The 26,337-nt window shown below is 40.1% G+C and overlaps 1 protein-coding gene across 1 annotated transcript in view; it reads right to left on the bottom strand.

Moving 5' to 3' along the window:
* Positions 1–1,178: 1,178 nt before the first annotated feature.
* Positions 1,179–26,337, bottom strand: part of hs6st3b (heparan sulfate 6-O-sulfotransferase 3b) — a 78,712-nt gene continuing 53,553 nt past the window's right edge. The window contains exon 2 of the mRNA XM_003447359.4: positions 1,179–3,940. Within this exon, the coding sequence (XP_003447407.2) occupies positions 3,172–3,940 (769 nt within the window). The 3' untranslated portion in view covers positions 1,179–3,171. The remainder of the gene's footprint in view (positions 3,941–26,337) is intronic.

Genomic DNA, 26,337 nt, shown 5'->3' on the forward strand with positions numbered 1-26,337 from the left:
GCTGTGTCCATCTTTTAGATACTGTTTTCCTATTAGATGGTTTATAATTTTTTGGTAGCAGGTAGAAAAAACTGTAAGAATCCCATCTTGTTGTAGATGCTAGTTGGCAAATATGCCACATTACTTCACCAGCTTACCTAGATTACAACCTTATGTATTATGGTGCTGATTTCACACAACAGTAAATGGTACAACAGGAAATATGTACTGTATTACACACAGTTGCTTTTATAACCACAACTCAGCATACTAAAGCTGTCCACACATAAACAGGCATTTTGGTAAACATAGTCTTTTCTATGTGTTTTGGCCCTTCATCCTCATGTTAACAGTGTTTTAGATAAAAACTCCTTTGAAAACTCAATTTCTGCATTTACACGTGAACACAAAAACAAAGATTTTTATCTCATAACTTTATTTCCTTTCCTGACATCAGACTGTGCTGTTGTGCTACTATTTGTGGGATTTGATTGGCCGACATTTCTTTATGGTTAGGTTTATACAACACTTTGGCTTTGGCAAATTCTTTTTTTTTTTTTTTCATTTTAATGTGTGTGATGATATTTTTCAAAACAAACTCAGAAAAATCCCCATTTTTAAACAACATAATAATAGATCCTCTTTGAGCCAATAAATGGCAAATTAAATTTGTGGGATTCCTGGGATATGTTACTAATGCAATAATCATGCAAATGACAAATGTACAAAAGTTAGCTTTTGCTTTGTTTTTGATCTTATGTGATTGTAGACTCCTGGGCTCTTGCTATTGTTCTGTCTAGTAGTCCTTTAAGACCTCATTAGCATGTCGTTTTGAGCTGCTTTTTCTGAGATGTGTTCAATTTCAAAACTAAATCGAGTCTAAATTTGGGAAAACAATCTGCACGCCTACAGAAAGTGAGACACCTGGTCACCTGCTGCACCAATCACGCAACAAAGGACAGGTCGCCAGCTAGGTGTAACAATGCAGTCGATATGCAGCATTAGTAGTTTCATCACAGGCAAATCAACTTTGTTGTCATTATGGTCGTACAGAAAATGTCACAGTGCAGCATGCAAGACATACAGTACATACTATACAATAGTACAGCATTGTAGTGAGTGGACAGCCTCATGTATATCACAGTTTTGACTGACGGGATGCTTACTGGACCATGGGTGCGATCAGTATTTTTTTTTTCTCAAAAAGCCTTTAAGCTGAATCGGTTTTGGCCATTTTTCAAGAGACATAGTTTTAATCAGGGCTGGAGTGCCAGGGTATTGTCAATATAATCCAGTGATGAAAAGCACCCATTCAAATAGTAAGTACAGTAAGATTAAAAAAAAAAGCCCTACTTGTACTTTATTAAAAAAATGTTATGTTACTTAAAGAAACAATAAACTTATTACCTTAATGCTTGTTTGGGTGAAAATGTCCTGCAATCCCCATTATCATTAATCAGACACTTAATCAATGTTCCTCTGATACACCACAAATGGCATGGCTATATGAAATCTAAATGATGCAAATAGCTGTTCAGTGTTCGGAGCTGTAACATGGTTAGGTACACTTGAAACACTTGACTGTTATTAATGTGCTATACACCTCATCTTTCGTCTGCCCCATCCATCCACACACTCACCGAACTGAAGTATATCCATATAGGCAGGTGTACCCATTTACCTCTAAACACTACACCAGTATGCATTTAACACATTTGCTGCACCGGCTGGATGAATCATTCAAACATGACAAAATCAAACAAAAATGTACCGCACGAGGTGTTTTGAAGTAACTGCATTTAGAGAATAAACACGAGAAATTAGTGTTAAAATGGCAGCGGCCGTGCGACTCCAGTGCTGACATTTAGTGAACATTTAATTTGATAAGCACAGGTTGTGACTGAATGAGAGATAAGGAACATAAAAAGCATCACACTGAAGCCTATTTAACCAGATAAAAACATGATGGATTCAAGGGACTGGAAACTATCAGGGAGAGGAAATAACATTTTTTTTTTCTCCAACTATCTGCTTTGAGGCTTGTCTTTGTATCCTGGCACTCTGCTGGAGTTAGAGCGCTCTCACTGCCCACAGTGCAGTTGCCGTCAGCTCTACAAATATGTAAAAGCAGCCAGTGTGACGGGGAGGAGCATGGGAACTGAATGCTGATCAACTCATTCACAGTCAAGCCACATACCAGCCACACTGACACATTTCATCACCTGTACTATTTACCAACTTTTTATCTCTGCAACTGACTACTTCAAAAAAGGAATTACTCAGAAAATATGCCTTTTTTCTCCTCCCCCCACCACAGATACAATGTTCTACCAACAGTACAGGGAATGACTGAAGTTATTTTGTTCAGCTGGATGCCATCTAACTGCTGTGTGACTGCCTTTGTGTTGTCTTTGGAGGGGAGGGTGTTAAAGTCTGCAAGGTATTGCGCTTGAGAAAATAAAATATATATTGCACAGCAAACAAAGCAATAGCGACAGACCTTTTTATAATTTGGTTTAAAGGATGGGTACTGCATGCATACAATATGTGAAGTGAAGGTTTCCCTGACTTTAAGTTAAAGGAAAACAGATTCCGTGTTTTCACTATTCACTTTGACTCTGTGTGTCTTTTGGATATCGCTCTCCCCAATTGTAAGTACAAAGTGGATGTGTGACATGCAACCACCAGTTCCCCTAATACAACTTTCATATGTCATATTTTCTAACAGTTGCAACATACAGTAGATGCTGACTTCGGTGACATCCATCAATATTGAATGCCAAAATAAAATAAATAAATAAATAAAAAGAACTCAATGCAGTGTCTCTAGCAGCGTTTTTTTCTTCTTCTTCTTTTCTTTCACACCAATTTATCATCTTATTCAGTTTATAAAGAACCGAGGCGATAATTAATTGACAAAAATAAACAGCATTTAAAGATTAAGACACCAAAGGTACTCCAAGACAGAGCTGCTGCAAGGCTCAAACTCAGCAGTTTTCATAAAGAAATAGCGGAGCACTCGGATCACACTGAAGCTGACAAAACGGATAGATTCAGCAGACAGGTTAATGGTGAGACACAAAGAGAGACATAAGATGCACAAGAGAGAGTCCAACGTTTGTTTTAACTAGTCCACTGGGAATCTCCATCCACCGCTCTCTCTGGCTCCTCTCTCTTTATCGGACCAGCGCCTCACCAGCGGGCTACTTGGCTCGTGTAGTCCTCGGTGGTGGCTGGGAAGTCACTCTCAGTTTCCTTCTCAAAACCTCCTCCCACTCTCCCGCCTCTGTTGCCGCCGCCTCTGTGTTTGGGCGGCCAAGGCCTGACCTGGTCTCTCTGCTCCCGCAGCCAGCGCTTCTCCTCGCGCCTCTTCAAGCGCACTTCCTGGTGCTCCCTCTGGCGGGTGAACTGGAAACGCTGGAGGAACAGGTCCTTTGCATATTCGTACAGCTGCATGTCCAAGTAGTTGAGGTCCTCGATGCGTTTGCGCACAGTCTCGCTCAGGTCCACGTTGGCAGCTCGCGTGCTGTTAATCTGCGTGAAGGCAGAGATGAAGCGCAGGCTGAACGTCCGCTCAAACATGTACTGGGTCTTACGCTGAAACTCAGTCAGGCCGTAGAAAGCCATGTTCTTCAAGTTGCTCATGGCGCTGCTTAAAAGGATGTGGTTGCGCTGGCTTTCGTTCATGGAGGACAGGTTGTAGCAGCCCACCAGGCTCAGGTCAGCCAGCATGCGGACCTGACGGTTGTTCGCCAAGTTCGACGGGCAGTTCATGAACTCTGTCAGGGTGACGCCGGACCAGTCATCCCCACTGTAGCAGGTGGGCAGCTCGTCCTGGGTGGGCGAACGTCCATCACACATATGGAGGGCGGTCTTCCATGTGGCTCCTCTCTGGACATGTTTCCACTCGCTCAGGTAGCGGGAGACTGGGTCGCGCAGCATGGTGATGTAGTAGAAGTTCCTGCAGCCAAAACAAACACAGTTAGAGAGCTGTGAGCGCATCACTATCACAGAGGGTCGCCCTGCATTGTGCTGACAGATGGTGACTTTTGTCTGAGCATAAAACTTCAAGGTTGAATGCTAATTGGCAAACTGAAAGTCTCACTAATGAGGTTGTTACAGTTGGTTTCTATATATTGCCCTTGAAAATTGAACCCTTGCACCGGAGCAATGAATTTACAAAACTGAAATAGGGCTGTTTCCATTCCACAGATTTCTTCCACCTGCCAACACAGAGAATAATTGGGATTCAAGACACAGCGTAACCCATAGTCATGGAGAACGTGGGTATAACTGACCCAGCTAAATCCTAAACATGTCATTTTTGCAAAAATAATGAGGTTTCAGCTGTCGCGTTTGAAATTTGTAGCACATTTAAATGAGTATCCTGTTGTTATCAACAGCAGGGCTTATAGAAGAGAACACATCTGATTTGCTTTTTTTTTTTGTTTGCTGATGAACAAATGGTAAACACCCCCACACACAACCCAAGTGAAAATGCCAGTGAAAATGTCATTTTCACTCAATATGGAAAACAAAGAACGAATCGCAACTTCAATGCATAAGATTGTTGCAGTGTCGACAAAGGTGCATATGAAAAAAAAAGAGCGAGTGACAAAGCTCTGCGGCTGACAATCAGTCTCTATACTAATAAAATAAAAAGCAGCGTCAGGAAAACAAGCGCAGATGTCAAAACTGCGTTCGAACAAATTACCCGTCACTGCACTGTCTTCTGCTTATCCAATTCAGGGTCAGGGTTGGGCTGCGGCCTATCCCAGCTGTCACGGGGCGAGCGCACAAATTACATAGAAGTAGAAGATTTTACTTTTCGCTTCACAGTGACAACCTACTCAACTGATGCTACGACTGTCCTTCGTACCAGTCTGACCTCTACAAGCAAATGCACGCTGCTGTACTGGAGCTGCGTCAAAGCCCATTCAGATGAAAAACAAAGATCAGACAGGTGTTGGCTAGGTAAACCTTTCCTAAGATGATTCTCCGTGAGATTCATGCATATTTAATGACGCTGCCGCCCCCCTGAGAGCAGTCCAGGCAGGTAAAGTGGCGTGCGACTTCTGAGATTTCACCCTGAGACCAAAGCAGCTCTCAATGCTGCCTCAGTGCTTTCAGAAGAGCAAATATCTGCACAGTCTTACCCAAGAGTAGGAAAAAAAAGTTACACAAAGAGTTTTCTTTGCTTATTCCTCTGGTTGGATTCTGTACGGGAAAAAGATATGGGGTTGTGAAGTACTATCTGCACACAATACTTTAATTTTTGGTAAACCGGAGGCACTTCCAAGCATGCGGCTGGCATTTTCCCCCCATATTAACATTTTATTAATTCCATTTTAATTAAAAACATTTTAAGACAGAGAGAATATGAATTTGATCACATGTAAGAATGGCATAAATTCAAAATGGAGAAAACACAAGTGAGTTTATGCGATGAAGATTCATCTTAACAGTGCCAAAGGAACACCACTCCTGAAATGTTACCCAGTATGAGTCAGGCAAGAAGCTGTCATTACATCCCCGGTAGCAGCAGCTGCATACTGGCACTTGCTCCTGGAGTAGGCTGGCTGCAGATACATCCTCATTAGACTAGGGACATAAACACATGCAGCAAGTGTTGTTTGAGTGCACTCGACAGCCCAAAGGTCAGTTGTGTGCACCATCAATGTCAAAATACATCAGGATCAGTGGGTGTGCAGAGCTGTCTCGAGGAGGCTTTCCCTGAGTGATACAGATGGCTGTCGAGGGGGGGGGGGATACGCTGACAGGATTCTTTTACTTCTGGCCCGTGTTATCACCAGTACCACCCTCACAGTTACTTCTCACAAAAAACAGAAAAAAACACACTGTGAGAAGTTTACACTGTAAGGCTGTTGTAGGAAAAGTGCAGCTTGTCTTGTACGGCAATGTGGCGCCAAATCTTGGCATCCACTTGCCAAGATTTCCCAGCCTATTTTAGCGTGCTGAAATCCAGAACCCCGCTGAACTCCAGTTAATCATGGATCAATAATGGATAGGAGGCATATTGCGGCTCATTCCGCCCCAGAATGCTCATCTCTAAAGGAGCAGCAGCAGCAGCAGCAGCAGCAGCAGCAGCAGCAGCAGCATGACTTCAGTGGAGCACAAACTAAACAGGGGCCATTAAACAGAGATGAAAGAGGAATTTAAAAGTATGGATAAAAATGGAAACTAAAGCGAGGAGTGGAGCTGAGTAAGAAGCAGGTGCTGACAGGAATATTAAAGTCCAGGGTAATTTATATAGACGTATTTAATGGACATGGAAGCAGCTTGATAGCACGTGAATGAAAACTATATCTGACGGACACAATAGAAAAAATGTCTTGCAGTAATTTGATTCAATGGCTGTAAAAAGGTATTTGTTATTCGTTTAAAGTTTTTTTTTATCATAAGCTTCATATTCTCAATAATTGATTAAAGAGCTACTTTGAGCATTTTTTGAGAGAACAACACACACTCTGTATCTCTAATCCATACATATTTATTCTAAGCAGGTTCTTGGGCATTCAAAGTGACTGAAAAAACAAATTAAAAAAAATATATATTCAAAGAACTCAGTGTGAATACTAAACAAATTGTAGTGCTTAGAGTAGTGTGCTGATGTACTTCAGTGGTGGTGTTATAGGGACACATCAAAATATAATGCAATTCTTCCTGTGCACAACAAAGCCAGGAAAAAACACCAAAAAAATACAAAAAAACACAACGAAAACAAAAAAGAAGCACAAAGGTTCAGTGCAGAGTTTTAGACTTAGTAGCGCGATAGAGCTATGGAGTCTGCTGTTTAATGCACAGGGACAAAAAGACAAACAGGACCACTCATAGGCAATGTCGTGGTGATGTGACAGTACTGTATTAGTAAAAACAGGAAACGATAACAGAAAACTTTCTGCATTTTAAAAAACCATAAAAAAAGGCCTTTAGTTTAAGAGGAAGAAATGCAACCTCCTGAGATCTTGTTTAGGATGCATTTCTAATTTCTCCAAACTATCTGGGATTAGCTAGACCTGATTAGCATGAAAATTAAAGATCATCTCTGAACAGAAAGTAATTTTAAAAAGGCATCACTTCTTAGAATGACAGCAAGTTTTTCTGCTTTTTTTTTTTTTTTTTTTTTTTTTTTACATCATAACCCAATAAAGTCACCATTGCAGCTAACTATGAAACACTTTATTGGTCAGAATGAAGCAGAAAGTGCAGAAAAACCTAAATGGAATGTTCACATAAGAGGACGCAGGGTCTCAAGAGGGTAATATGAGTCTTAAACCACAAAGAGATAAAGACATTTTTGTTGTATCGTTCCTATTTGGATGTGAAAATAAGCCAGAAACAACTTGTAGCAAAGTAACAGATGCAGCTGTAGCCTTGTTCGGTTCAAAGACATTCACGGTAGGACAAGAAAGTGCTAACAAAGAGCTTGAAAGCTACAAAAAACTGTTATGGAATGTGATAGAACGGTTTCACGGGAGTAGAAACGATATATTTTATTTTTTATTCTTTTGGAAAAACATTTCCTTTGTGCACAAAAATGTAATAATTTTCTGTAAGCTTGAAACAGGTTATACGTAGTAAATATCAGTATGCAGTATAGCACTTACTGCACACATATTCATGCTGCACACTCGGAGAGAGAGTGAGAGCACGTTTAATACAATCACAACTCTAATATTTTAATGCTCCGTTTTGACCATATTCATTTTGGCAAATTTAATAGTTCAGAGACAAAAACAATAAACCAAGGACTCATGGTAAGATCATTTTATAGATAGATCAGAATCAGATGGCACTCCAGGATATGTCAGAGAGTCGGGTTATTAAAAATGCATGGCGAGGGGTAAATTATTGTTGAAATTAGTTTGGATTATGTGGCTATCCATCCGAAACTGACATGAGATATGTTCCTAAAAACAAAAACAGCCTCGTGGAGTGTACAAGAAAAATCAAGGGACTGATTTCATGCTGTACGAACCCTGAATACTTGTATGAGAATTTCATAGCAATCCATCCAGTTGTTCAGTGACCATCAGATCCACCAACTGACTGAAGCTGCCAACCCATCAAGTGCTGTTCAATGAATATTGTCACAGAAATGTAACCTCCTAAAGCCTTACTACATAAAGAAACGGGTAGTTCCAGCCTCAGCCGGTGACAGTGAACAGACAACTGGCTTTTAATTGCCTGTAATTAGCCTCAGTGACACAATTTCAGCCCACTGCTTCTCCCTGATTGCAGGCTGCTGAAAAGGACAGTTCACTTTCAGCCTGAGCTCATCTTGTTCGAAAGTGGACAAACTGAATTCACTTATCAAGACATTCGTGTGTGGGAGTTGGATATTGTTGTAGGTGCTTGAGGGTGGGCTAGACAATAGGGAAAAGCAAAACAATATATTGCTGTGAGCCGGGCAAGAAGTGGTTCAGAGCAAAGGCTAACGCACTGAGCAGTAAATAAGTAAAGACAGACCAGGTCCCAGTACAACGATGGGACTGACTAATGCTGTTGGGACGTAGACGCCGTGCTTGTGTGATAGGGAGTGGTGGTGGTGGTGGTGAAGCGGTGCTTTTGTATTGTGTGAAAGCTCTTACTGTCTCTTCTCTGATTTATTCTCACAATGTAACAGCCTTGATTTCTCTCCATTATTCCTCTGTGGTCCAGGAGCATCAAGAAAAACATTGTTTTACATCTTTTTACTGCTAATATATGAACATATTTCCCATCATGAAGCCGCCACAGTCAAGAGAGTCAGTCTGATTATGGAGGACATGTAACATCAATCTCCCATTGTTACAGTCACATAGTGAGGATGAAAACAGCAGAATCAAAATGTCATTCTCCTATTTGGCAGCGTCTTCCTTATGAGTCTGTTCAAAATATCTCAGTGCTTGTTGTTGTCCGTCTATTTTAACTCCGCAAAAACTCACCACTTAATTTAATACCTTGCCTCATATGAGCCGTGGTGTATTTATGATTAGCATTACACTGCCTGATCCCTGCAAGACTTTAAAGATTATAAACGAGTGTATCACATTTAATGTCTCTTTGATTACTCTATATTCTAGAGCATTTTAATTTATAGGTTCATATCCATCTTTACTACTTTCCCCGCTGTATGTTCTGTTATGCTTATCCCCCCTGTGTCATTTTGAGCCTCTCAACGTTTTAGAGCAGCAGCCAGGAATTGTGGGTAGGGAGTGAGTGAAGAGGATAAAACGCCTCAAAGGGCCCGGGCACATTCGTTAGTCAGATGTTGAAGTTACGTGCCACTCGTCTACGGGGGCCATTAAGGTGCTCTCGGTCAACTTCGTGCTATGAGCGATGGGAACATTAATGCATAATGTTCGGCTGAAGTTAGAGCAGAGAGAGGCCTGCGCTCATCTGTGCCGCAACCTGGACGCTGATTATAAGCAACATTCAAATCAAAATCACATCTTGGGTTTGTTCAGCAATTCAAATGGGTGAGGGCCATGATACATGAGTGCTGTTTCCACTCGTTACTAATTAACCAATCAGACCCTGACTTAAGCCCTAGGCTATTTGTATGTAATTTCTACTGGGGAAAGGAAAAAAAAATCCTAAATTTAGTCAGTAACAGCTGCAGAACTGCAAGGTGAAAATGAACAACCTCTGGGCACTGCAGATGAGAGAAACTTGGGAGAACTTTGAAATAAAATAAGTCCCCGTTTGCTTATTATCAGTTGAGAGTGTGACTTGAAAAACTCAGTCAAAAGCTGAAAATTTAATTTCCACATAATCGAAACTGGAAAAAAAAGAGACTGAACAACAATCAGGAGTGACGAGTGAGTGACACTGAAGTTATGCTCTAAAAATTCTCACCCGCAACTCAACCAAATTTGATGCAGAGAACATGAAGCACTACTAATCTCAAATCCATTTTGTTCCTATAGTTAGCCCCCTCTGTGTTTGTGCCATGCTTGGTGATCTTAGCAAGTGGTGCCAGATGCATTTTAGAGCAAACAAGGGCTGGACCCCGAGCGTGGGTTTCTAGGGAGGAAGACGGTAATAAGCAGCCATTACTGGGAATAAGAGCTGGTTTCTCAGACAAAAACCTGTTACAAAGCAAACAACAACCAAAAAAATCAAATAAAAACAATAACACTTACAGAATAAAAAGTAATAATAATTATAAAAATATAAAATATGCTGTCAAACTAACTAATCTTTGACATTATTAATGGTGTTTTCTGTCCATTTTTTAACAAAATATATTTGCAACAAGGTGGAGAGAGTTTCTGAAACCCTAAAAGCATGTCAAATATTCCAAAAGACCAATCACATTGAATAGATACCAAAAGTGAACAAGATGAATTCAAAATAAGAAATTAATTAATAAATAATCTACAAAGTCTAACATCTGCTATCAGCTTTAAGGTTCATAATGGCAACTTACAGTACACTCGTGGCACGTGGATATTGCAGTATTATTAAATGTGTCTTATTAGCGCAATATCAATTCTTACCTTTTAACTATCAAAATGATCAACACGAGTACCTGTGTGTTGGATCACTGTCTTAAACAGCTACCTCCTGCAAAATAGTAACAAAAAAAGTAAGAGAACAACAAAAAAAAAAAAATTTTCTATTTGTCCTCTGTCCTCTTATTCTTATCATTTTCATCTGTTTTCTCACCACTTTGTCATATTACACATATATTCTTAAACAACAGTAAAAATTAAAAAAAAAATCAATTAAAATAAATCAAATTAAATCAAAAGTATAATAAAACTAAGATGCACCTGTAGAGAGTCTATGTGCATTTATGGTCTTGATTCTGACTGCAAGAGCTACCAGACATGACAGGCATTAAAAAAGTAATCTAGTCCCAGCAAGAAGTAACCCAGTACTGCATCATTTTAAATGAAAAATGTAATTGCTAGCAAATGATGACATAACAAACAAAAAATAACCACAGCCCTCAAAAACAAACCTGATGTAGTCGGTAAAACATTAATTTTTAAACTAATGAAAAAATTGCTTCATGGTGAATAAATAATATCTAAAAATGGTCCCTGTGTACTTGAACTTTACTGCTCATATTTGTTATGGAAGAGTCAAAAAGTCCAAACTCACAGTCAAAAGCTGTTAGCAGCTGCTATTAGCAGTCAACATTAGCATAGACAGAAATAGAAACAGAAAGTTTAATGAAATATAGTCAGTATAGCTGTGAATAGTAAAGAAGACCTCCAAACATGTGTGTTTAGTACAACATCTTGTAGCTCATGTATATTAAATTGTGGCTGGGTGTTTTTTCATGATATTGAAATTCCACAGAGTGTAAAAAAGCCTCAATAACAATATTCAGCACTGCCATTCAAAAGGGAAAACATACCATACGTTGAGATAAATATCTCTAGGAGTGGACTTCTGAAGACAGTGCAGAGTACAGTACTCCACATGAATGGAGTATCCCTGTAATTTTTCACCTCAGTTGACTCCTGCCATTTCTCCCCTCTGCTTCTCCTCCATGTCCTACAGACATTAGTGTTCCCCCCGGATCCATAACCTTTTCTTAAAGGTTGTCACATTAATCACGCTGCTGATTTGACTCGTCAATCTCCCTCTCTATCTGTTGTGTTTGTCTCTAGTTATGCTGTGCATTGTCTCTCTTCACTGCCACCCGCTTGCAGCACTTGCATACAAACAGCCATCACTCTCCTTTCTCGCTCTTTGTCTTGCAGCTATTTTCTGAACACTCATCAGTCAGGTAAATCATGACACTGATAAAAGCTGATGACAGTCACGGCAACACGGCGTTAGTCTAATTCTGTCTCGAAAAAAACAATTTCAGCGTGGTAAATGGATATAACTAAAAAACTAAAACATACATCAAGCTGAGAAGATATTTTAAAAAAGGAAGGAAAATAAAAGGTGTTACAAAAGATGGTTATACCTTTCTATAATGCTGTTTCATAAACAGTGTTTTCAGATGACTAACTTGCAACAACAAACACAGTAAAAATTCCCTGAATTTCAACAACATGATAAACTTAAGCCCAAAAGGTTGTACCTGTCGTCACACAGCAGAGGATATCTCAAATTTACTCTGAGATTAATTTAATTTAAGTAGGGAGGTATTTTAATTAAGCCTAAGGACCTTCACACAAAAATAGGGATAAATAATTCATTACATTCTCCAACTGAAAATGTGTAGACAGTACAGCAAATTAACATTTTTTTGCACACCATAGCCTACATCTGTTGCCCGATGCCTTATACTCTTAATTTTGGTGACCCTCAATAGAAGTGCTGAGTATATATGTGGCCACTATAAAGCATCTCTAGCTATCAATTTCAAAAAAGAAGGTACGCAGAGCAAAATTGGTAATTTAACATTTGTCCAACCCTGAACTACAGTCTGGCTATTACATCAATGTCATAGCGTATATCTTTGTCAACTGTTTTATATAGTATGGTTCAACACAGAATGAATTTAAATTACTGATTCTTAAAAACAAGTATGGAAAACATTTTTTTCCCTATACATAAGTCAAAAGTTCAGTTTCTTATCTCAAATTTCCTATTTACTAAAATCTTACTTTGACATAATTACTTGAAATTTCTACTTATATCTTCCAATTTTGTTTCTTTTTCAGTGGTGGAAACACCACAGCAGAAACAATTAATGGCTATAGTGGGGCTGAATCCTGTGCACATGTCTGACAAGTTCAGAGAGGTAGCTCCTGGTGTTTTCCCTCAGCATGTCAGCAGCAGCCTGAGCGCTAATGTGGCTCCAGCAGCAAAGGCAAAGGAAGCAGGACGGCTATGCCCAACTTTTATTTTAAATCATAATTTGCTGTATGTACTATGAACTATTCTCATTCACTCTGAGATGGAGCAGCTGATGAGTGAAAGGTGAATTCTTCTTGTTTTTTCACCAAGAAAAACATTTAAACAATAGCTGTTCCCTTCCTGATTTCTTAGTTGTTTGTGCATTTGTCACACATTAATGTTTCACCAAACTAGTTTTAATTTCACACAAAGAGTAATTACAAAATGCAGTTTTGCAGCTTAAAAAGTCATTGACCTTAACTGTTGTTAAATCATTAACTGTGATTAACCACATTTTTTAGAAAGCAGAGGTCAGTTTCACTCATCACACCCACGCCTGCTTACTAGGCTAAAAGATCTCAAAAAGCAGCACCTCATGCCACGATAAAGAAACTTAAAAGCAGATGAAAAACAAAGTCACTGACATCTATCAGTCTGGAAAGGGTTAGAGAGCCTTGTGTAAGCCTTTGGGAACCGAGCAAACTGCAGTTAGAGCCATTACCCACAAATGGAGAAAACTTGGAATGGTGGTGACCCCGTACAGGATTGGCCAGCCTACTAAAATTACTCCAAGAGCACATCGACAGCTCATCCAGGACGCCACAGAAGACCCCAGAACAACATAAAAGAAGTTTCAGACTTCACTTGCCTCAGTTAAGGTCAGTGTTCATGATTCAACATTAAGAAAGAAAATGGGCAAAAATGACATCAATGGGAGAGTCCAAGGAGAAAACCACTGTTGACCAAAAAGAACACAAAGGCTCGTCTCACGCTGAACTTTTTGGAAGATTTGGTGTAAAATCTGGTGTAAAGCTAAGACAGCATTTCATAAAAATCAGCTGTGAAGCGTTTGCTTTAAATTACCAAGACAGCGGGGGCTTAGGCAGTAAAGCACGTTTCTTTTAATTACACGCTAAGCACGACAATCCCTGTTTCCAGTATTTACAGATCGTGACTTTGAATTTGTTTTTTAACTAGAAAATGAAATGAAACCAGAGCCCCGGTACAGCAGTGGCACTGCCCTCAGCTAAACTACCTCAGGTAGACCCACACAGATAAGGATACAGTCATCTATGACAACTCCTCATTCAGTAGGTATTAAATTATAGTAATAACAACTATACACAAGCGGAGGCTTCAAAAAAGAAGGGATGGTGTAAATGGCAAACTCTTTAACACTTTGAATAATACAGCAGATGTAAGTCACCTGAAATGCTTTATGATTATGCCAAAATTGATAAAAAGCCTGCCCAAACGGTGTATGATCATCTCTAAACATATATGTCTGTATCTGTTAAACTAGTGGTAGTTTGTCTTAGATTGAACAGGAAACACAGGAGCAGTTGGAGCAGAGAAAACAATCACATCAAAGCTCTCAGAGGAAGTTTGAATTTACAGCCTCCTGCGGATAAAAAAAGAAAGAAATAACCTTGAAAGTAATCTGTTACCTACTAGAAGCTGCAGCCCTTTATTGTATTTTCTTTATCAGCCTGTCCACTGTAGTGCCAAAGGACAAATGATGCTGGACTCTGATGCCTATCTTGCTTAGATTGGAGAACATTTAAAAAAAAAATATCTCCACTTGGGGCTCACTCTTTGAACATTCAAGCAAACTAAACAATGTATATTGTTACCGCAGCAGTGATATAAATTCATAAACCTTGCTGTACACTTTGTGCAATAGGAGTTTGCTTACCACAGACAGAAGCATGTCCTAATGGAAAATGCATGTTAAAGAGAAACATCACAGCATTTCTGGTAAGTGTGAAGAGCTCCTTTCTCTGATCCCATATATACGTAAGCTCAAACGTGGCTGAGTTTCTGTGACGGCGCGCTTGTTCTCAGATTAACTTGATAAAAATCGTGTCATATAAACAAGCGATGAAGGTGAAAATTCATGGCAGCAGCAGCTGAGAAGAAAAGGGTATCAAAATACAAAGTTCAAGGAAAACTGTTAATTATAATTTAATGTTTTCATGTATTGCATTACACTCTCCTGCGTGAATGAAAGAACACCAACGCCCATGAAATCTGCATAAAACTCTAATGATCCCAGTTCATTAAAACGAGAGCCTGAGAGTCCTGTTGGATGCTTGCATGAAGATGTTTGAGGATGACACTGTTAAATGGAAATTTGTTATATTAGTATCAACAGACTTTGAGACTGCAAGACACTCAATTTCTACTACTCAGTATATTTAAATAATATCCCTTATTTATGTGCTCAGTGTTAAATATAAATACTGTATGTGATAAAGCCTATGACGACACAACATCTTAAATTTTAATATTAAAAAACTTCACATTCAGCAGAAGAAATTGTCAACATTGTTATTATAATGGTCCAACATGAAATCCTGTAATGTCAAGTTTATTCATAGATATATACAATTTTAAGATATCCATCCATCCATCTTCATCCGCTTTATCCGAGGCCGGGTCGCGGGGGCAGCAGCCTAAGCAGAGAAGCCCAGACCTCCCTCTCCCCAGCCACCTCCTCCAGCTTATCCGGGGGAATACCAAGGCGTTCCCAGGCCAGCCGAGAGATATAATCTCTCCAGCGCGTCCTGGGTCTGCCCCGGGGCATCCTCCCGGTGGGACATGCCCGGAGCACCTCACCCATGGGGCGCCTAGGAGGCATCCTTGTCAGATGCCCGAACCACCTCAACTGGCTCCTTTCGATGTGGAGGAGCAGCGGCTCTACTCTGAGCCCCTCCCGGATGGCCGAACTTCTCACCCTATCTCTAAGGGAGAGGCCAGCCACCCTTCGGAGGAAGCTCATTTCTGCCGCTTGTATCCGCGATCTCGTTCTTTCGGTCACTACCCACAGCTCGTGGCCATAGGTGAGGGTAGGGACGTAGATCGACCGGTAAATTGAGAGCTTCGCTTTTACACTCAGCTCCCTCTTCACCACGACGGACCGGTGCAGCGTCCGCATCACTGCAGCCGCAGCACCAATCCGTCTGTCGATCTCCGGCTCCCTTCTTCCATCACTCGCAAACAAGACCCAGAGATACTTTAATTGTTTTAATTGTATATCACCAAATCACAACAGTTGCCTCAAGCTGCTATGTATCCTGAGGTAAAGACGCTACGATAATACAGAGAAATCCCCAACAACAACTAACTCCTTCAGGAGTAGACTGTTACCGTGACGATGTAGGATGGAGTGCAGGTCCTTTATTCCAGCAGCAGTCAGACCGTACAATACCCACCCAGGATAAATGCTGCTTAAAAATACATGTATATTATTATTGCTCCCACTGTACTCTATGTACATATAAAGAAAAATCTCAGTGTTCATGGTGTTGCGTTTTGGCTTTTTTGTACACTATTCTCCAAGTTATTTATAATTTTTTCTATTTCTAGTTTTTCTAATATATCTCTAATTCACTTTTTTTCTTGTGTTGCTGTAACAAGTGAATTTCCCCAGTGTGGGTTTAAATAAGGTCTATGTCTGTCTAACAATCCGATGACCTCCTATGAGTAAGCACTTGGCAACAGTGGGAAGTAAAAACTCAATTTTAAAGGGAAGAAACCTCCATTAGAATCAGACTCCGGGAGGGTCAGCCATCATCATTGAGCGACAGTATAGTATTATTTAAGAAGCCCAAGTTCTTCATGTGCAATTATGTACAAATCAATGCTCATTATCTATCACCTACTCCTACATAATGTTTCACTAGCTGGGCCCACGTCCTCATTTTATGTTTGACAGCATTTTAGTAGTTAAAGGTAAATGGCTTGGACATGAATCGAGCTGCAGTTTGGGGAAGGCATCGAAGGGGACTGGTGGCAGCTCCTGGGCCTGGCAGATCCCTATGTACTAAATAGAAGTGAAGAAGTTAAGAATTGAAAAGCGAGGGAGGGTGGGGCACTAAAACGAGAATGAACACCTTATAGGACTGGGGGAACCTATATAGATGAGAACCAGAAGGAGCGTGTTTGGAGGCGTGGTCCCGATCCTGAAATTCCGATACTTAGTCTCCAATTATGCAATCAAAGTAATGTGATGCTGTCCTCACATGATTTTTTTTTTTTTACTGCACTACAAACATCTTAAAGTCTTTAAAAAAAGTAATAAATTCATGCATTCAAAATACAATACTATTCCCTTAAAAAGGGAAGGGGCAAATTTCTACTTTTTCACAGAGCTAGAGAGCACCACACCTGGTTCGGAACACCTGACTGAAACTTGTCATGGCAGTGTGAGTGGAAATGGGCCAAAGGTCATCAATCTGCACTCGAGGGGCATTCAAATCGACTGCCAGAGACTGTTCGTAAACAGATGAGAGGTTATGCCCTCTCCCACCTCACCACAGACAGCCACCTGTTATCATGTGACAGAAGTTCACCCTTGCTCTGTGTCACAGGATGCACGGAGCCAACCTGTGGCAACTACCTAAAGACTATCATAAAAAAAGGACTTTGTGTGATCAGATGAAGAACCACTTTTAACCTCAGCACTGATGTGCGGTAAAGACTAGAAGACAGTGAGCTGATTTGAGAAAATGTATTGCGAGCAATAAATAACTGATATCTTGTGCTGTAACTGTCACAAACCTGCTGTGCGTGAAGATGTTTCAGATATCGCTCGCTCCAAAGGAATTATCTTCTGCAGGATACAGATGTGTAGATGTTCAGGATCAAAAGGCCACAGCGGTGTAGATATTTCTCAAGTCTGTCTGCTGCTATGACTCGTTTTTAATTTTTGAGATTTTACTACTTTCCCCCCCCTCTTTCTGCTGTTATGCATTTACATTTTGTTCATTACATTTTAAACATTTTCCAGCAGAGAGTAGTGCTCAGACTCATCACATGGTCATCAGCGTGCATCCTAATGCTACAGGCTGTGGCAGACAATGTGCCAAGGAACATTTAGTCGTCTACTTGACATTCATAGTCTGCAAGGTTTTCATTTGCACAAAAATCACTGCGTATGAAGGCAATTTAACTCTCTCATTAAAAAGACATAAACGCCTCAGAACTTAATGGCATCTCGCATTAAAAGAGTGAGGCTTTAGAGTTTTGAGATTACATCTTGAGATTGTCACGCACATAAAAGCACGGGGGCTGGTATCAGCTCAGTGTTGACTCTCGTCACAGTTTGGAGGAAAATAGTCAACAGTGCAAACACACCGTCGTTCAGCTATTTATCAGTGAAGTCCTGCATCATTCAGACAAGACTTTGCTGCAAGAGATCATTTTCATGCAGAGATTATTACAATAGCGCGTCTCAGTTGTGCTGAGAGGAGGATGCGTGTCATGTCTGCGTTTCGAGACAGTTTCTACAGAGAGAGCAAAGAGCAGCAAGAAGTTAACCCATTAGCGATTGTGATCTTAATTAAGCGCAAACCAGCACGTTCCCTTTAGTTATCTGCACCGTTCCTTATGAAATGTATTACAGGGAGATAATGTGGTGCGGAGCAGGCAAGCGTACAATCAAATGAATTTGATTGTACGGTAATTCATCTTGATTCGTCCATCTTTTACAGATGTTATGTGTTTAACCTTGTGAAAAAGAGAGCCAGACAGCGTCACCGTACAGCATTGGCAAAGAGAGCTTAAAGGGATATTACTTCTCTTGGTAAAGACTTCCTCCATCCCTGAGGTCTTCAGTTTTAGCAGTCATGAAAATTTATATGTATTACCAGGGGTAAGGTGATGCAGAGTGATGAGAACACTCCTTTATCGAGCCACTTTATGAACTGTGATATTACGCTTCCTCCTGACAATAAAGACATTCTCGGTACGCCATAATAAACAGGAGCCCCAAAAAACGCAGCGTGCTTTCAGCATCAGTGCTGTAGTGTTTCAGTTGTATGCTTGTTTAGTGGCTTTAGACGAGGATTACACGGGGAGCTCTTGTCTTTAGCATCTCTCTGGTGAGCAGATGTCCTTGGCCTGTGAGAGTGAGGGCGTTATTCAGCCTGCACGGTCTCTGCAGTGCATCTGTTCATCTCTGGGCTGTCCTGTTTCTCGCACACGAGATGAGAATGAGACTGGAGACATGCATTATTTGTAACTGATACCATTCCTTAATGGTGTCTGTGCTCCCCCTGGCAGCCCATAATGGACCGTTTTTGAGGTTCTGTGCATCTTGTTCAGCTTTTTGATGGTGACGGAATGGGGACAGGGGGTGTCACCTGGGAAGAAACAAGAAGAACGATGGGACCTTTCATTTACTTGTCAGGAAGCTGGCATTGCCAGCACTTGACATGGTGTGCATTCAGAGAGTGCCTGTACAAGCAGTGGCAGACACAACAAGGGTAAAAAAAAAATTGCCCTTGAAAAGAAAAATAAATGCAATTCTTCATTTTATAATGCAGAAAAGAAAGATTTGAAAAATCTAACATATTTAAGGGAAGAATTGAAAACTCATGCAAACCTGTTTGGAGATTTCTCATCTGCTTAACTGCAACACCTGACTTTGTTATTAGGCAACTCATCGTGTTAAACATATAAAATGCACAGATTGTTTGATTTTTATTAGTTTAGGCAGATTTTGCTTGTCTCGAAACGTGAGATAGATGAAGATAAGGCTACAGTTTTGAGTAACCATTAATCTTGTTAATTGTTACTGCAGAAAAAAAAAACGGACACGTGCTGTGCTGAAAACTAGCAAACAATGAAGAAAGAAAACAATGCTTTGCAGATTGTGGGTCTCCAGTTTTCACTTCTTTAATGCACATAAAAAAGTGATATTTGATGAAAGCTGATGAAGAGCGCTGGTGCTTGAAATGTCACATTTTCTTTTGCAATAAATAAGTGAAAACTGGAGCTTCGCAATGCGCAGCACGTTTATTTATTTTTATTTCTTTTCTTTTTTTAAATCTTGGAATAAAAAGAAGAAAAAAATATTTTCCAGAAGACGCATCAGTTTAAATAAGTGATTCTAATCTGTCCACAACAGCGGTATTAAAACTCAATGCTAAATCAGTGGAATATTCTTCTTGCCGCCTCTCTGAAGATAACAAACTGAGGAAAAAATCTCAGGTAGCTTCCTGCCACAACAGGTAAAAATGTCACTAGCAGGTAAAATCAGCACACAGCTGAATATGAAATACACCTCAAGCTGGGTCGTCGCAGGCTTCCCTGCCTTACGTGTTCTTTGTGGTGTTCATGCACCCCACAGTCGCTGACACAAAGGTTCCTGATTCACAAACACAAAACGTGTCCTTGCTGCAACAAGCAGCAGCTGCAGCAGCGTATAAAAGCCCAGGAAGATCTTTACCATGTGCACGACTTAAACCGCAAGCTTACAGTGATGCAAACCCTCAGCTTAAGGTGCAGCTAAGGTATGGTACCACTCACGCAAATCTGAATTGCTGTGTATCTTTAATGAGATCTGTCATCTCATTTCAGCTCATGGGAAAGCGCCGGTTCGACCTCCTCTGTTTGTCAGGCAGCAGAGAACAAAGATTAAAGTGGCAGTTAAGTAGTGCTTATACAGAAACACAACTGTGGCACACTTAGAATAGATCCCAAATGCGTTTTTTTCCCCAAATGACAACTTCCGAGTTCAGTTTTATAGTTATGTTGAGTGTTAGAGTGAGTGGGGGGAAACTGTGATAAGAGACAATTCATACAGATGAGACAACAATGCCCAAAATATGATTAGACAAACTATAGGTTGAACAGGAAGTGTGAATGCCCTTTTACATTTGTAAGCAACTCCCTGCTGTCCTAACTGCTCTTGTGTAATGTGAGACCAATTAGACATCGTAATATGACAGCACTGCTTCAGTTACCATGATAATGGAAATCCTCCTGTCTAATTATGCTCTCCTTTTAATCTTTCTCTTTCAAAAATCTTTCCAAGAGACAGTGGAGGAGGAGACAAGGCGTGTACTCACATGGTTTCTGAATTAATAATACAGCCAGAGGAGAGATGCAACTACACAGGCTGGCAGTGGAAACCACAGTCCGTGTCACATCACATAACACAGTGCTGAAGACACTGAGAGCTTTGCATGCTGCCATGAGCCTTACACGAGCTTCTCCGATTTCACACTGACACACACACAGCCTCAGCATTTTATCTGCTTAGTCCCCCACTGGATGCATTTAATGTACCAACAATACTAACTTTTCAGTAATAGTTTGATTCTTTATCCTTTCCTTGTGGAATTTCATTATCTTCAAGACCATGACTGCGACCATCATCATCACTGTTGAAGTAATGTCGTCTCCCTCAGGGCAACGAGTGGGGGATTATTAATGGCAGCAGCAGATGTCCACAGGTATTAAGATACAAATACAATCGAGTGATATTGCCCCTCGGTAGATTGCTGTTACGACAGCTTTCAGCCACTCAAAAATCATTAAATTACACGAATTGGCATGAAATTCAGCGCAAACGTACATTCGTCTCCCCTGCAGCTCATGTCCACACTGACTCTAATAACATTGGTGAACCCCTGATTTTCCCATCTGGTGCCATCATCAGGGCACATTTAAAGATGGAGTAAGCCATTCTAATCCAATACACCATCAATTCATCCATCCCTCAATCCATTTTCTTCCGCTTATTTGAAGTCGGGCCTCGGTGGCAGCAGGCTAATCCTATACACTTTTTGTCAAATTCAGCAAATTTCTTCTCACGGTCCACTAGCTGGCCGTGCTATGTGTGTGCTGACAAAAAAAGTAGAAATAATTCAATAAAAGTGGGAGATCCCCCGCCCGAAACTGGCTCAGACTGATCCACACAAAACTCACACAGATATTCTATCTAGTCAGCAACAGGGTGTGTTTGTGAGAGATGAGGCCATAGGGAGAATTTAGGCACTAAAAAAATAATCCTATCATCATATTTCATAATATATATTTATAATATAAGCAGCTTTGAAGGAGTCATGTAAGAATTAATGTAATACAATCTGTCAAGATGATGCGATGGTTGCCTTAGGATAGCAGCTTAGCACAAAGAGAAAGCATTTAGCCCGCCTCTTGCCATAAGTAAAGGAAAGAAATCTTTCTTCCAGCTTGACTATGGCTCATAAAGAATGAGTCCTTATTAGCATCTTTTTTTGGCTCAGCATCAGTATCTTCTTTTTCTTTTTTAAGATTCTTAGAAATGAAACTTCACAGTAAAGAATAACTGAACCACAGACACGAGGCTAGATACATCATCAGAGCTGCCTTAATTCATTGTAGCATCAATTCAGCAAGATGCTGGAAACACTGCTTAGAGATTTTGGTCTATATTGACATATAGTGTCACACCATTACTGTGGGTTTGCACATCCTTGATGGAAATTTCCCATCCCACCACATTCCAAAGGAGCTCTGTTGGATTGAGATCAGGTGACTACGGAGGCCATATTATTACAGTGAACTCAGATTTGAGACATGTTGAGTTATCCTGTTGGAAGCAGCTAGTAATGGGTACACTGTGCTCATAAAGCGATGGACACGGTCAGCAGCAATCAGGTAGGCTGTGGCATTTAAGCAACACACCGTCTTGATACTAAGGATACTCTGATACTCTGCCACCTGAATGTCGCAGCAGAAACTTCTTTTCAATCTTCTGTTGTTCGATTTTGGAGAGCCCATGGAAACTCTAACTTCAGCTCCCTGTGCTTAGCTGAAAGGAGTTGCACCTGGTGTGGTCTTCTGCTGCTGCAGTCCATCTGCTTTGCTGTGCATTCAGAGATACTTTGGTTGCTATGAGTGGTTATTTTAGTTACTGCTGCCTTACAATCAGCTTGAAGCAGTTTGAAAATTCTCCATTGACTTCTGGCATCAACAAGATATTTTCAGCCAGAGAACCACTGCTCACTGGATTTGTTTTTATTTCTTAGAGCATTATATAAACCTATGGTTGTGTGGAAAATCCCAGTAGATCAGCAGTTTATGAAATACTCAAACCATCCCACCTGGCATCAACAAAGGTGCCACATTCATGTAATTTGAATTGCAAGATACTGTTAAATATGAATAATATTTTTTAAGTGACTCAACAATATGTTTATTTGTCAACTGTAACTGTACACCTGTAATAACTTCAAAAAAACATAAAGCTAACAGGTATGGTCTATTACAATCACTTCAATAATCTGGAGTGCCGTTTCTGTTCCTGCCTGTTGAAGCAGTTATACGTATAATCACGAATATATCTAATCAAGAACAATGGTGCTGGAATTGATTTTATGACCGTATAATTTTACCCTGAGAGACGGGGTGGTTTGCAACACTTGGCGTTATTTAAACTGTATCGGCCAAGAGCTTTCTCTGTCATCAGCCTAATAAGCATTTTCATGTTATTCTCACAAATACCATTATGCTGTGGCCAATGAAACGTGTCCTTTTAATAATTACTTTTATGTAGCGCTTCAATATCATGTGGCTTTAACAATGATACATTCAAGTTTTAATTTCCTTTAATTCTCATTTCTAATGTGCTGGTTTCTCTGAGGGCAACGTTGGGCAGATTGATAGAAAATTGATTAGGAAAAAGCATTAAGAAGCCTGAAAATGATGAGGCTCAAATTTTCCTTGATTTCTCCTCTCATCCAATCAGGTGGGGCTGGAAGCTTTACAGTGTAATGTCGACAGTTCCTGTTTAAATATTAGCTGAGAGAAAGTTGTGTGTTGTAGATGAGCCTGATTATCTAACTTTCTGAAGCTCATTTTAGTCTCCGCTTGCAACAGCAGATCAAGCCAGCAGCGTTGGAAAGGTTTTAACCATGGCTCTAATCCCTGCCCTGCTGAGAGTCAGCAGAATTGGAAGGGAGCGTGTGTGTGTGTGTGTGTGTTTGTTTGTTAATGTGAGACTGAGGAAATGGTAGGGCTAAACAGTGAAAGCTATTTGAGGGAAAAAAGGAGGAGAGATTAATAAATGTAATGAGGATATATGATGAACAGAAGTAGTTCTGTGGTTAATTAAACATATAGAATTGGAACTATTAGTGTCTTTTCTTCATGAAAAAAAAGATTTACCACATATTTTCATAATTAATAAGCAGATTAAAGTGTGCTCCGCATAATAGTGAAAAATCCTAGAGGTTGGAGGTTGGGGGAGTCACTCTCTGAGGTGAAAGCAATACAGAAAGGCAAGGCACTTATGCCACAAAAGGGCTCTTTAGAGGCTGAGAACTGTTCCCATGCAGAAGCCCTTGAAGCCGACATTACTGTGGTGGAGGACCATGGTGGTCCCAAGCCATATTAATTAGTGCTTCTGGCTGCAGCGCCTGTAATGAAGCTGGAGTTTTTGGAGCTGAGGCAATGCGAGTGCAAGAGAGAGACCTTCCTGTCATCTGCAATCGCTGCTGAGGGGAAAACACGCTGTCCGTAGATGCCTCTGCAAGCGTCAGATGCACATGTGAGAAAAAGTTACGCCAAATGTAAAATTAGCAGAAGAGGGTTGCTTCTGTACATAATGAGTACATATTTGAAAAGTAGCACAGTTTGATGGTACTGGGGCCATTCTTATCCATACTAAAATGCAATACCTGCAATCAAAAGAAAAGGTCAGAGGAGACTCAAACTGGTTTATTAAATATGACAATGAGTTCACTCAGATGGCCTACAGAGTCACAGGATCTGAAACTTGCCACAACTATGTGATGCTATCATATCAATATGGACCAAAACCTCTAAAGACTAGTGGGTGTATGTTTTATATTGCAACTGACTCACAATAACAATCTATTTCACATTTCTTTTCATAACTATGACAGTAAAGTATTATCATGTAAAACAGATAGTGTACCCATCATGTAGTATGGGAAAACTGAAAAACAGAAGAAAAAAGAAAACCTTCATAAATCAAACTGGAATATGACAGATTAAAAAAAAAAAACCTTGTATAAACCAGTCAAGTTGCAGTTTACAAAATATCCATCTCTGCTCTGCTCCTGTGTTATGCTATTGAATAGTCCCAAGATGTTTGCAGCATGTTATGACGGCACAGTGAAGCTGATGTGTGACCTGCTATTTACAAAATGTCAAAATTCATTATTTTCCTGTTAGAAATATGTGAAAAATGTCTTTATGATTAGCATCTGAATTCAAAACTTAGGGGAAAAAATTATTTTGTGATCTTGACCTTACTCGATCGGGAAATTCTAATCAGTTCATCTATGAGTCCGACTGACCCTTTGTACCAGACTTATTGAAATTCCCTGCAGGCGTCCTTGATAAATCCACAAGGACGGAACAGAAGCGAGGCCACACAACCTTGACCTTTGACCAACAAAATCAAACGAATTCATATTTGAGTCTAAGTTTGGTGCCAACAAAGAAGTTCCCTTGAGATGTTCCTAATATAAAGGCGTCTGGACAAACTGAAGTGAACATAGTGCCCGCCGCCACAGCACGAAGGCATAAAAATGTTCTTTTTTTAAGGCCAGGCACAGAGAAACCTAGCTTTAATAAAACTGTCTGCTGTGTCTGTTCTTTCGCAACAGTGGAAAGAAGTTGTGAACCTAACATTAACACGGCTTTTAGGTTGACATGTCCAACTTGTTGCCTGGATACGCAGCCAGGAGTCTTGGAGAAAGCCACGTTTTTGGAAGGTGCTGATCAGGTAGGCCACAGTTTATTTTTGCTGCAAACTGAAATGAATGAAAAGGTGAGCGAGTTTGCTGAATGCACAGCGAAATCACTGTAAAGCTGTGTGTTGAGTCGCTGTGGTTGTTGCAGCGACTCATTTTATGGACTCAAATTGTTATTTAATAAATTGTAATTATACAACCACTGAGCACAGCTATTAATAACACAAGGCTTTTGTTCAGACCTCTCAAGTGGGCAGTTTTCTTCTATCAGTAACAGCGATCGGATATGTTTGGTGTTTTAGACAAAACTAGCAATCTGAAAACACAACCTCTGATTTCTGGGATATATAAAAAGTGTAAATTACTCATATACATTTTTAAACGATTTTTTTCAAACACACTATCAATCTAACTGTAGTCAGGTATTTTTTAATACATTCATTAATGCATTGTTACAGATCAGTCAATGGAGAAACTTATCAGAGGCTGCGGTGATAGATGGATGGCTGGAAAATATAAAACGATAGCGGTTAAGGCCTGCATGAGCTAAGTGAAGGAAAACAGCAGTTCTGCCTGCTGCTTTTTTCAGCACACATCGATCCAGCTACTTATTAGTCTAATGAGCACTCTGTGTGATGATATACTAGGGCTATTACAACTTCTCAGCTGTATGCTCACCAGTATATAGCTGAAAAAAACAGACACTCGGGGTTTTGCTTTATGGTCCATATCTTGGTTTGGTTTTTATTAATGATATGATAACTGCTAAGTAAATTATTCATAAATGATCACTGATCTCATGTTTAAGGAAGCATAGCTTTGATCAAAGAGTGATGATTTCTGTTGGCCATCCTTTTTAAAAGGCTGCCTACAAGGAATGATCAAAGCCCACTTGTGTTAACGCATTTGTAGGTAAGGAGTCATCTCAAAACCTGGTTTACCGTGGGCAAAGCATTAGTTTTATTTGATTTTTTTCATTTTCCTCACAAATCACATGCATTCATTTTAGTTTTCCAGCACATTTTTCCTCTGGCTGTCCACACGCATC

This window comes from Oreochromis niloticus, linkage group LG16 (genome assembly GCF_001858045.2).
Source record: "Oreochromis niloticus isolate F11D_XX linkage group LG16, O_niloticus_UMD_NMBU, whole genome shotgun sequence".
In the NCBI taxonomy this organism is placed as follows: Eukaryota; Metazoa; Chordata; class Actinopteri; order Cichliformes; family Cichlidae; genus Oreochromis; species Oreochromis niloticus.